Source organism: Typha latifolia, chromosome 4 (genome assembly GCF_019914945.1).
Source record: "Typha latifolia isolate L0001 chromosome 4, TyphaL0001v2, whole genome shotgun sequence".
NCBI classification, from domain to species: Eukaryota; Viridiplantae; Streptophyta; class Magnoliopsida; order Poales; family Typhaceae; genus Typha; species Typha latifolia.
The window spans coordinates 7,742,517-7,755,684 of NC_133089.1; the positions used below are offsets into that span (position 1 = coordinate 7,742,517).

General features: G+C 39.8%; 1 protein-coding gene across 1 annotated transcript; it reads left to right on the forward strand.

Moving 5' to 3' along the window:
- The first annotated feature begins 3,496 nt into the window (after positions 1-3,496).
- Positions 3,497-7,236, forward strand: LOC140785505 (uncharacterized). Its single transcript, XM_073133354.1, has 4 exons — positions 3,497-3,777; positions 5,782-5,827; positions 5,891-6,208; positions 6,637-7,236. The coding sequence occupies exons 1-4, from the start codon at positions 3,497-3,499 to the stop codon at positions 7,234-7,236; spliced, it is 1,245 nt and encodes a 414-aa protein (XP_072989455.1).
- The last annotated feature ends 5,932 nt before the right edge of the window (positions 7,237-13,168 follow it).

The window sequence follows — 13,168 nt, forward strand, 5'->3', positions numbered from 1 at the left end:
TAGCTCATACAATTGGGGCATGGTTATTACGCATACTAGAAACTAAAGAATCGATGGAAGACTAAGAATGAAGCATATAAATTGAATACATAATATGTCCCATATTTTTGGAAAGAAAAATATTTTAGGAGACTGGTGTCCGTAATTTCTACTTAACACTGTATCATAATATATCTTAAAAATTAGAAAACATTTTACCATAATATCCGGTGTTTCTAAGATAAGACATTAGCGTTTTATATAATTGCTACCGAAAGCTTTCCAAAATATCAGAATTGCTACTAAATTAGTTCTTTAAAATACCATATTTATAGGACTATTTCAAAATTACTTTGATTAATTTTGAAAGACTATTTGCATAAAGTTTAGAGGGTTAAATATATATCTCTGATTTATTTCCCTTGTATCATAACTTCTTTCTTCTTTAAAAACCATAAGTCTAAATGTTATATTCAGATAAGAGATTTATAAATTTATTTACTTCCCTAAGTGACCTTCCGTCCACTTGGATGTTATCTATGTAAATGTTATAACCAGATGATTTATAAATTTATTTATCTCAGTAAGTGACTTTTCGTCCACTTAGGTGTTATCTATGTAAATAAAAAAGATTCTTTTATAAAGATAGTGACTTTATTTAATAAAAATTGCTAATTCAATAAACAATTTTTAGTAGACTTAACAAAGGGATGTAAAGAATAAGATGCCAAGAGTTATTAGCTTTCTCATGCATTATTAACGTGACATCTCATTGTATTTTTATCCGCAAAAGCCAATATGAGAATAGACCCTTTTGTCGGTTTGGAAATAGCTAGGTTTTATCCATCCAATATTCTTTTTCTTATATTTATTATAGTAATGGATAAGCAAAACCTTTCTTGGATCCAGGTGGTGGTAAACTTTCTTGGACCTTAAAATAATGCACTGCAGTTGCAGTGGTACTCCTCGATCGGCATGCCAAGTAGCAAGTAGAGTGGGTCCTAATCATGAAGACAAAGTCTCAATTTAGATTAATAATGCTTAGGCCATACTCAATGTAACATAAGTTTCAATCTGGATTATTAGTTGTCAAGCACTTAGCACATCGATTTCTCTACCTTATCTTTCCATCTTCTAAAGCTTTCCAAGGGAAAGAGAAAACTGTGGCACTAAAATAAATTTCACCAAAGTTTAAGATATGGATGGGTAGAGACAGTTGAGTGTGAACCTTTGGAAGGTAGAGTAGGAAAAAATATAGAGTATTTTGATTTTGTGGGTCAGGTTCATTTTATGTTTTTTTTCCATGTCAAATTTTTTTTCTTCCCTCCAATTTTGCACTCGTTAAATGATGAAGAGAGAAATTAAAGTGGTCATAGTTGTGCTAACCAAAGGGTCCAACCTTTCCAATTGGTTGTGAAAAAGAATTTCTATTAAGAGAGAAAATGATTCTCAAGCGATTGTCTTGCAATTTTTTTTCTAAGCTCTAGGCTGCCTCCCCCGAGTCCTCCGCTCCCTAGTGTTACTTCCCTTTCCTCCTCCTTAAAGGATGAATCCAAAGCCAACCTCTTTTGTGAGACTGATACGATTCGATCCATATTGGTTCTACTGGTGATATTAGTTTTATTGGGATGAGCCTATTTATCTAGTTGAATTTTGTTAAAAGCAACAAAGGCATTTTTGCCGGAGAGCGTTCAAACACAGGGACTGCATTCAAACAGGGATGTGAACGCCTGCACAAGTTCGCAAAAATAAAAAACGCAAATTGTGCATTCGAACGGAATTGGGCCGTTCGAACGGAATTGGGCCATTCAAACGCCTGCATACGTTTACATCAGCAAAGAACGAAAATTCTGCATTCAAATACTATCGGGTTAGAGTTGTTTAACTTAGTTGATGAGTTCCTAAGGTGAGCCTCTATAAATATATGGAGGAAATCCTAATTTGAGTTTATCTTGGATAATCGAATTGGGTTTGGCCTTTATCTCTCTCTCAATTTGTCTCTATCCATTGACGCCCTCTCCTTCCTCCCTCCTCCCTTCTCCTATCATCCAAGTCTTTGGTTGGCCTCTTCTAGCTTCTAACCACTATCGTCTTCAATAACTTCTTCCCCTTCACACCAAGGAGTAAACCTAGCATCTATCTAACCATTGAAGGGCTATCAAGTTAGGATCTAATTAACCTTCAGCTACTATTTGGTCTATATCTTGAGATATAACTATCTAAGGTACTGTGATCTTGGATTCGTTGGAAAGCTCTCTCCAAGGGAGATAACATATCCAAAATTCATGAAAATTCGTTGGTTAAATTGTTCGCAGATTTCTTCGGAAATTATGAGCTTCATTAAGTCCAAAATTATTGTAGAACGAATTAGGTTAGTTTGTAACAGCTAGTATTAGAGCCAACGTTCCTTAGACCGTCATGGCTACCTCAAGATCAAAGGCGGTTAAGCAAGTAAGCAATCAAGCCTTGGAGACGGACCACATGGCTATGTCAAGATCTCCATCCCCTTAGAGTTCACGATGATGGATAGAGAGCCCTCATGATCTCGCGCAAACCCTAGCACTCATGGTGCAAACGTTATTGGAGATCAAGGCTACCCTTGCTGACAGGAGCCATTACCCTTTACATCGAAGACACGAAGAACACACCTTACCAAGAAAGGAGAACTGACAAGGACCAATCCTGGAGGCACCATGGCAATAGCACGATGAATCGCACAAGCGCCACACCGACTTACCTCCCTTGCACCTGAGGGAACCTATGGCCCCACATCTAGAGGAGGAGCCTTGGGATGAGTGGGAGGAACCCCCACATCAACCAAGGGTCCAACAACAAGAGTCACTTCACCGAGGACACGAGAACGGACGTGACTGAATGATACAACCCCGCACCGTTCGAGTCGATTTTCCCAAATTCAGCAATGGTGATCCATTGGATGAGATTTATAGGGTGGAGCAATTCTTCAATAATCAAGGGACATCTAATCACCAAAAGGTGTTTTTGGCTTCATTCCACCTTGAAAACATAGCGGTGAGATGGTATCAAGTAGCACATCGCATTTGCGCTTTCGCCACTTGGGAGGAGTTTGCCGACGCGCTTTGTGATCGTTTTGGACCTTCCGACTATGAGGACTTCCAAGCCACCTTGAAGAAGCTAACCCAAAAGACCTCTATAAGAGCCTATTAAGAGGAGTTTGAAAGAATTAGCAATCGAGTCCACGGGTGGTCAGATTCAACCCTCAAAAGCACTTTTGTCTCTGGGCTTTGTCGAGATATTCAAGCGGAAGTCAAGGTGTCTCGTCCTACTACCTTGTTGGAGCCTTCTTAGTGGCTCAAATGATAGAAGAAAAGATAAAGGAGTTGAAGGCTACTCACTGTCCAACATGGAGCACTAGTGACCCACGTGTTAACCTTAAACCACCGGTTTTAGGTGTGGCACATTTGGGGTGGGTTGGCCAAACCTCAATCGGCCACCCCCACCACGGATAGGCCCTGACACTAGGGGACATCCACGGATGATGGGACGATGCCTCACTCTAGTGGATGTCAAAGATCGGCACTTGAAGGGCTTATGCTTCTATTGCGACGAGCGCTTCACACCGAGCTACAAATGTGCCAAACAGCCCATGGCCATCATGCTCATGGAAGAGACGATAGAGGATGATCCCATTGAAGATCTTGAGGAGCAGCAAGAGGAAGAAGTGGGCCACACCGAGAGGACAAATCGCTTGAAGTTCAAGCAAACTCTCCTTTCATTCTCTAGCTCGCGAGTCGACTCCGAAAACTCTTTGGGTCAAAGGTATGATCAAGAAGAAAAAAGTTCTAATTCTTATTGATTTAGGAAGCACCCATAATTTTGTGGATTCACTGATGGTGAGGCGTTTGAGATTGGAGTTGGAGCCTTCTAACGGCTTTGATGTGATCATCGGTGATGGCACCATATTGAGAAGGGAGGGCATATGCCGTAAAGTCCAATTGCAAATTCAGGGCCATGTCTTCTGAACTGATCTTTATCCGTTGGCTCTATGGGGAGCCGACTTGGTGCTTGGGGTGCAATGGCTTCGAAATCTTGGACCGGTCACCTTCAACTTCACCACCATGATGATGGAGTTCAGTCATGAAGGCCAATCAATCTAGTTATTAGCTGCATCAAGCATGAAAACAAAAGGGGCACTGTAGTCCCTAGAGGGGTTATCGAAACTCAGGTGCCGTTGATTCCTCATGCAACCCATCGAAGGGGCCAAGGACGTAGATGATCTAACACACTTACCCGATGATTTAAAGGCTGTTTTGTAGAAATTTGAAGATGTGTTCTAGTAGCCACATGGATTGCCACCACCTAGGGTGCAAGACCATCGCATTGAGATCAAACCCGGGGCGTGTCTAACAAATGTGAAAAAATCCCTAGACACAAGTATGTATCTAAATACTAGGCAATGATATCACTCGTTCGCTTAAGTAAAAGTCCGTAGAAATATTAAGAACGAAAGCAGAGATGAACGCCAAGATTTTAACGTGGAAAAACCCAAACGAAAAAAAACCACGGATCCAAACTCGGATCAAAACCAATCACTAGAATAGTAGCAGTTACAAGACTAACTCACAAAATAATCCGTCAATCTAAATGACTTTGTTCCTCTCAGTCTTGCTCGCTAGAACCCATGATTCACTGCTTCTCGTGATTGATGTCCAACCTCAGTAACCCTCGAGATTGATCTTTCATCTAGATAGCCCTTTAGACAAAAGATTAACTTTTGTAGATGAGTGGAATCTTGTTAGTTGAAGAACCGATGTAGCCTCAAGAAGTCTCCTTTAATAATGCTTCTTCAACCACCCTAGAGATAGGGCATCACAATCCTTATATATGATCTCCAAGATAGAGCCAAATCTAAGTCTTATCCGAACTCACGAGAATCTAATATTTTCAAACTTCGTTGGTGCGTTCGAACGCGGCCCAGGTGCGTTCGAACGGCATGACTTGATCTCAGCTGCGTTCGAACGGGCCTGAGTGCATTCGAACGCGACAACTTGAATTCTTCAGGTTGCGTTCAAACGCGTTTGTGAACGCAGCTCTCGGTCTGTGTGAACGCAGTACCCGCATTCGAACGCGTTTGTGAACGCATCTCTCGGTCTGTGTGAACGCAAGTACCCGCATCCGAACGCGTTTGTGAATGCAGCTCTCGGTCTGTGTGAACGCAGTACCCGCGCTCGAACGCGTTTGTGAACGCACCGCATTCGAACGTGTGAACTCAATAGCTTTTTTCCAATAATTTTGCAATTTTTCAAACCAGAGATATTCTAGACTTGTATAAAGCTCATATACATGTAAAAATACACTTAAAATATTTTGTACACAATTGCCAATAATTAAAAACCTAACAAAATGTGAGGCCATATTGTTATCCCTTCATCCTAAAGGAGGCAATAACAAAGATGGTCCAAGAGATGTTGTCCAGCGGGGTGATAAGACCAAGTCGAAGCTCATATTCTTCATCGGTCTTGCTCGTGTGGAAGAAGGATGGATCGTGGCGGTTTTGTATGGACTATCGATCTCTCAATTCTATCACTGTCAAAGATCGGTATCCCTTACTGGTGATTGAAGAGTTGCTGGATGAATCGACGGGTGCATGTTACTTCTCAAAGCTGGATTTGAGAGTAGGATACCATCAAATCAGAGTCGAACATTCGATGTGCATAAGACAACTTTTGGAACTCATGATGGGCACTACAAGTTCCTCGTTATGCCTTTTGGTAAAACCAATGCTCCTGCCACCTTTTAGAGCTTAATGAATGATATCTTTAGGTCTCATTTGAGGCAATATGTGCAGATATTTTTTGATGATATATTGGTATACAGCTGTACATGGCAGGAGCATTTGCGACATCTTCAGATAGTACTTGGCCTATTGTAGCAACATGAGTTGAAAGCAAAGGACTCCATTTGCACATGGGGGCAACAAAGGGTCGACTACCTGTGCCACATCATACCTAAAGATGGTGTGGAAGATGACCCTAAGAAGATCCAAAGCATGGTGGATTGGCCACTGCCCAAGACTACCAAGGAGCTATGCGGTTTTCTCAGTTTAACCGGTTACTGTCGCCAATTTGTGGCAAACTATAGCAAGGTTGTAGCTCCCTTCACGGCCTTGCTGCGGAAAGGTGCATTCACATGGACGGACAAAGCAAGGGAAGCATTTGAAGCCTTGAAGAAGGCGATGATCTCAGCCTCGGTCCTTGTTTTAGCAAAATTTACCAAACCGTTCACCATTGAGTGTGATGCGTTCGGAGTTCGAGTGGGGGCTATTTTAATGCAAGAAGGTAGACCCGTGGCCTACATGAGCAAGGCTCCTTCTAAGCGATCACAGATGCTATTTACCTATGAAAGAGAGATGCAAGCCATCATCCATGCTATCACTAAGTGGAGGCCTTATCTCATCAGGCGACGCTTCACGATTCGCACCGATCAAAGAAATTTGCCATACTTTCTTAGGCAGCGCATACACACACCAGCTTAGCAAAGGTGGGTGTCTAATAATTTTATACGACTACGAGTTAGTGTATAAAAAGGGGACCAAAAACAACGCCATTGATGACTTATCTAGGTGCTCAAATCTAGCCGAGTTGGCGGTGATTTCAGCGCCAATTTTTCTTTTTCCAGCAACTATGGGAGGCCTACAAGAATGATATGGACACCATGAAGATGATGGATGACCTTGCTGCAGATCGTAGCTATATGCAAGGAGTGGTGGTGAAGGACGGACTCTTGGTGGACAAGGGCAAGATCATTGTTCTAGCTGACCATCACTTGTGCTTGGAGTGGATGTGCTATTTCCATGACTCCCCCATGGCTGGACATGAAGGGGTATTGCACATCTACAAACGGCTGAGTCAGAGTTGCACATCGACTGGAATGAAGAAAGATGTACAAGCCTGTGTCAAGGCTTGTGAAGTGTGTGAAAGAGAAAAGACAGAGTCGACAAAACCTGTTGGATTGCTACAACCACTTCCGATTCCAATGAAGGTTTGGGAGGATGTTGCCATGGATTTCATTGACGGTCTATCCAAGGACAAAAGGCATTACGTGATATTGATAGTGGTAGATCACCTTAGTAAGTATGCACATTTTTCAGCTTTGGCGCATCCTTACACGGCAAAGAAGGTCGCGGAGGTTTATGTGCGCGACATGGCCAAGATGCATGGTATGCCAAAATCGATTGTTTCAGATTGTGATCCTATATATGTCAGTCAATTTTGGTAGGAATTCTTTGTGCTCCAAGGGACTACCTTCCGTATGAGTTCAGCATATCATCCTCAAACGGTGATAGGCTCTGATACCAAATTGATAGGCTCTGATACTAATTTGTTAGGCTCTGATACCACTTTGTTAAGCTCTAATACCACTTTGTTAAGATCTGGAATCAAAGATAGGCTACGCAACGATTCCTCTAAAATCTGAATGTATTATAAGAATCAGTCTGTGCAACTGTGGGAAATTATTCGTCAAATATTCTCCGGTAGTTAGAAAATTACGAAACCAATTGGATTAGATCTGTAACTTCCTGATCTACAACTTATGTATTTATGCCCTTTAATATTCGAACTGTAGTAGGGACGAAAATATGGAATAACATGGCTGATGGTGGTGGTGATGAATGAAGTGGATGTTAGGGTTATGGATGGATATAGAGGTGAAGGTGGATGGTGGATGTGATTAAGGAAAGTAGACGAAGGGAACGAAGTTGTCGAGATCCCAAAGAAGAGGGGTGGCTCGATAGTCGAGGGAGATTAGAAGTTAAGAGAAACCTTGCAAAGAGTAGAGGTGGAAGGATGGTGAAGAGAGAGGAGGGAGAAGTCTAAAGAGAAGACAGGAGGCAAGAAATCAATAATCCAATTCCATAATAAAGTTGTCTACCATCCACATATTTATAGAGGCTAGCCAACAAGTCCTTTAAATAATATGAAACCCTAATTCTAGAGGATTCCCGTCGATCGCGTTTGAACGTGCCCGATTGTATTCGAATGCACAAAAGACGTTCTCTGTATGTGCGAACGCGATGTAGGCGTTCGAACGCACAATATGTGTTCTCTGTATTTGCGAACCTGATGCAGGCATTCACAAGGGTGTTCAAACGCGAGCCCTTCTACCGTCGCGTTCGAACGCGATCTACAGAAATTTAATTTTAATAAAAATAAACAACTAATGCAATATGACAATTGAATGAAATAAGTCATACACAAATCAATCAAATCATCAAAAGTATATTATAATCAATTTTAATGCATCACTCAAAATTAAATTAATCTTGATTGATCATAACAATATACATATGCAAGGTGAGCAGAGATAACATGAAATATTTTTCTTAAATAAACTTTCCTATTTAAACAATGATACAACACAGTAGTCAAACCGACTTAGTATTAAAATTTGCACTTTTCGACTTATTCTCCATAACCGAACAGGAATTTTTCCTGTATTATTTTTTTTATATATAAACCATATAAGTGCAATGATGGCTTTCACACATGAGTAGGTAGCCCTTTTCTTGTAGTACATATCAACCAATGTGCAAGAAGATATTCACAAACATCAAAGAATTTTATTTAATTTGCAAGCAATGTACTGAGTCAAACTGGACTCTAAACAAGATGACTTTCACACAAACTCATTGTAGCCCTTTTCATTGATCTTTTATGAACATATTTGTGATGACTAAGCATGAGGTCAAACTGTGCAAATCAACGTCAATAGTGAGCTATTTAAAAAAAAATTCATTATGTCATGCTCACTCAAGAATATACACATGTTATGAGTGCATTAATTTCAGTATAATTATCATAGAAGTCGAGAGAGTGAATAAATCAGAAATGATACAATATACTACAAGATGACAAAATTGATTATAATAACTCATAATCAAGAGAAAATTCATATTTATATGTCAAGAGTATATTATTGAATCTAGGAGTGCATCAATTTTTTTTTATATGACAAAAACTCTCGACAAATTTGAAACTAAAACCAAAGAAAATTTCAGAGAAAAGAAAACCTAAAATGAAACGAAAAGAAATAATAAAAATGAAATATGCAAACCAAAACACGCAAACCAAAACAAAAGGAAAATCAATCCAAAGCACAAATTCCTAAAGAAGTACGAAGATACTCAAATCTCTGTAAATCCAAAGGTTTGTAAATAGATCACCCAACTGTTTCTCGGTCTCAACATATTCTAGTGCTATTGTTTTGTCTTCAACTAACTCGCGTATAAAATGATGTCGGATATCAATATGCTTTGTACGCGAGTGTTGAACAGGATTTTTTGAAATATTAATAGCACTCATGTTGTCACAATAAAGCACCATAGTATCTTGTTCAATCCCGTAATCTTTGACCATCTGTTTCATCCATAGTAACTGAGAACAATAACTTTCCACTGCAATGTACTCGGCCTCCGCAGTAGATAAAGATATCGAGTTTTGTTTCTTACTGTGCCAAGCAACCAGATTGTTTCCAATATACAAACATCCACCAGAGGTACTTTTTCTATCATAACATGAACCTGCCCAATCAGAATCCGTGTATCCAGATATGATATTTCCCGAGTCATAAGTAAACCAGATACCTAAGTCAACTATACCACCGACATATTTTATGATACGTTTCACAGCATACAAATGTGTCTCCTTAGGTTCAGACTACCAATCATGATCTTATATAGTGTCTGATCAACACTTTTTCCTGAAATATCCTTACCTAGATTGGTAGTTATACTCATAAGAGTTCTAGCATGTTTTGCATTATCTAAACCGGATTTAGTCACAAGATCCTTAGCATACTTGGTTTGAGCGATAAATATCCCTCTTTCCAACTAAGTAATTCGAAGTCCCAAAAAAAACTTCAACTCACCCATCATGCTCATCTCAAAATGACTATACATAAGATCTACAAACTCCTTAGCTAATGATCGACTCGTTGCCCCGAAGACAATGTCATCCATATAAATTTGTGCCACAACTAAACTCTTGTTTGACCGTCTAATGAACAATGTCTTGTCCACTCCCCCTCGAGTGAACCCCGCATCCACTAAAAAAGTGGTCAACTTCTCATACCAAGCTCTTGGAGCTTATTTTAGCCCATAGAGGGCCTTTTTCAGTTTAAACATATGAGAAGGAAATTTTTGATCTTCGAACCCTTTCGGTTGTTCTACATAAACATCTTCATTCAGAGTACCATTCAAGAAAGCACTTTTCACATCCATTTGAAACAATTTAAATTTTAAGTGACAAGCAATAGCAAGCAGTATACGAATAGATTCTAATCTAGCAACAGGAGCAAATGTCTCATCAAAATCTATACCCTCAACTCCGAGTATATCCCGTGCTACGAGTCTAGCTTTATTTCGAACTATATTGCCATGTTCATCACTTTTATTCTTGTAAATCCATTTTGTTCTGATGACGTTCACATTCTTAGGTCTAGGAACTAAATACCAAACATCATTCCTAGAAAATTGCTCTAATTCCTCATGCATAGCATTAACCCAAGAATCGTCTAACAATGCTTCCTTCACATTTTTAGGTTCAAAAGAAGATATATAACAAGTAAATGAAAGCTCACTTTGGATTTGTCGTCCTGTCTTAATTAGTTCATTTATGTCTCCGATCACTTGTGACAGTGGATGATCTGATTTCACTCTGGCAGATGGTTCCGGTACGTTGTAGTCATCTTTGTTCATTTCAACTTTGTCCTTGTCCTAATTCTCAATTTCCAGATCAAGCTCCTTTCCTATTTCTTCATCATATGTATCTGCAAAAACAGAAATAGGAGTAGCTTCAGTTAAATCAGTAGTGGATTCATCTATCATAACATTAGCAGATTCCATAACAGTAGAAGTATCAAGATTAAATACTCTGTAAGCTCTGCTATTATTCGAATACCCTAAGAAGATGCCTTCATTACTTCTAGTGTCAAATTTAGTCAAATATTCTCGATCACGCAAGATATAGCATTTACTACCAAAAACTCAAAAATATTTAACACTAGGTTTCTTACCTTTCCAGATTTCATATGCAGTCAATTTTGTACCTGGTCTTAGATAAACACGATTTATCACATGTACCGCTGTATTGACCGCCTCTGCCCAAAACCTTTGAGGAACCTTTTTAGCGTGAAGCAGAACCCTAGCCATTTCCTGCACAACTCGATTCTTTTTTTCCACAATCCCGTTTTGTTGTGAAGTTATAGGAGCTGAAAATTTATGTTGAATACCAAGAGAATCGCAAAATATGGAAAAATTTTCATTTTCAAATTCTCTACCATGATAGAACGAATCCTAACTAGGGTAATAGATTTTTCATTCTGCAATTTTAAGCATAGTGATTTAAAAACTTCAAAGGTTTCAAACTTCTCACGTAGAAAGACAACCCAGGTATATCTGGAGTAATCATCAACCATTAATAATATATAGCGTTTACCTCCAAGACTTTCCGTTTTTGTTAGACTCATCAAGTCCATGTGAACTAATTGGAGCACACGGTCGGTGGTAGCTGCATTTACTTTCTTGTGTGAAATCCTAGTTTGTTTTCTAATTTGACACGAACCGCACACTCTTTTTGACATTTCTTTTATCTTAGGTATTACTCTTACCACTTCTTGTTTGGACAGAGTAAATAATTCCTTGTGATTCACATGTCCAAGACGTTGATGCCAAAGATCTGCAATGTCAAAAGAGGCACTGTTAACATTTCAATTTATGTGACGTTCCAACAACATAGCAATTATCAGATATTCTAGATCCATAATATACAACATTACCACCATGATCTAGAATAGTACAATCAATTTTGGAGAATTTTACCTCATAATTTTCATCACAAAATTGACTGATACTCAGAAGATTTGCTTTCAAGCCCTTAACATAAAGAACATTTTCAAGAATGGAAACCCCCGGAGAACTTATCTTTCCTTTACCTATTACCTTGGATGAATTACCATCTCCGAATGTCACAACTCCCCCTTCATGTTTTTCAAGATTAGAAAATAACGATTGTCACCTGAAATATGTCTTGAACAACCACTGTCTAAATGATATGATTCGGACTTCAGCGACATCGTCTCGAGCATGGATTCATTTTAGGAGTGTTTTTATTTCATGTTTTAGTGTTTAATTTCCATTAAAATAAGTTTTCTGTAAGTTGCGTTCGAACGCGGGTGGAGTGAGTTCAAACGCGGTCTGTGAACGGGGTTGTGAACGTGGTGAAGAGATTTGACCGCGTTCGAACGCACTATGAACGCCTGCATCGCGTTCACAAATACCGACAAGCGCGTTCGAACGCCTGCATCGCGTTCGCAAATCCAGAAGAGCGAACTCGGTGCGTTCGAACGCGGTCGGGCGAGTTTGAACGCGGTCGACGAAAATTGTGTTTTTAGGGTTAATTTGAGTTGTTGGTTAGCCTATAAAAGGATGTGGTAGGCAACCAAATTGGGATGAATTATTGAGATTGAGTTTTGCCTTGCCTCCTTTGTCTTCTTTGCTCCCGTTCTCTCAATCCCCGACGACGTCGCTTCTAACCTCCCTCGTCCGGCTAATCACCCTAGTCCCTTAGGGGTGGCCCTCTTCTCCCCCTCCGTCCAATCTATCCAACACTTGCCCTAATCCTTCCATCAACCACAACCCTTCCACATCACTTTTCACCGGTGCCACCACATTAACGCCGGTCCACCTTCAACCACCATTACCTAGGATCACGTGCCTCCATCCACGGATCCAAAACAGACCATCTGACCTTTGTCTACAAATCGGACGATATCTCAAGATCCCCACATCCGATTCACCTGCAACTAGATTTGTTGGAAAGCTCTTTTCTGGGGCTACAACATATCAATGTTTCACGTCGATCCGACGGCGGCATATTTCGGGATCTTATTTCAAAGTTTCGTGTCAGATCTAGTCCAGATCAAGAATTGGAAGAGATCGACCCTTCACCAAAAAAGCGAGATCGTATCAAGCTGGTATCAGAGCTCCATAGCCAGAGGCGTGATTGTATCACTAAATACCACAAATCAGAATTTAAAGCTTTCAAAGCTATATGCACAACATAACATTTCAAATCACTTTTCTTGACCCATATGACCTTTGCTTTTATCCCATAAATAAAAGCAGTTCTAGGTTTTTGCAAAAATTTGCAAT

Excerpts from the sequence above, each read along its gene's own strand:
- LOC140785505 (XM_073133354.1), top strand. The coding sequence starts at position 3,497 with ATGGGACGATGCCTCACTCTAGTGGATGTCAAAGATCGGCACTTGAAG. Across the intron at positions 3,778-5,781 it reads GAAAACTCTTTGGGTCAAAG|GTCTCATTTGAGGCAATATG; the intron begins GTATGATCAAGA and ends TGATATCTTTAG. Across the intron at positions 5,828-5,890 it reads TATTTTTTGATGATATATTG|CAACATGAGTTGAAAGCAAA; the intron begins GTATACAGCTGT and ends GGCCTATTGTAG.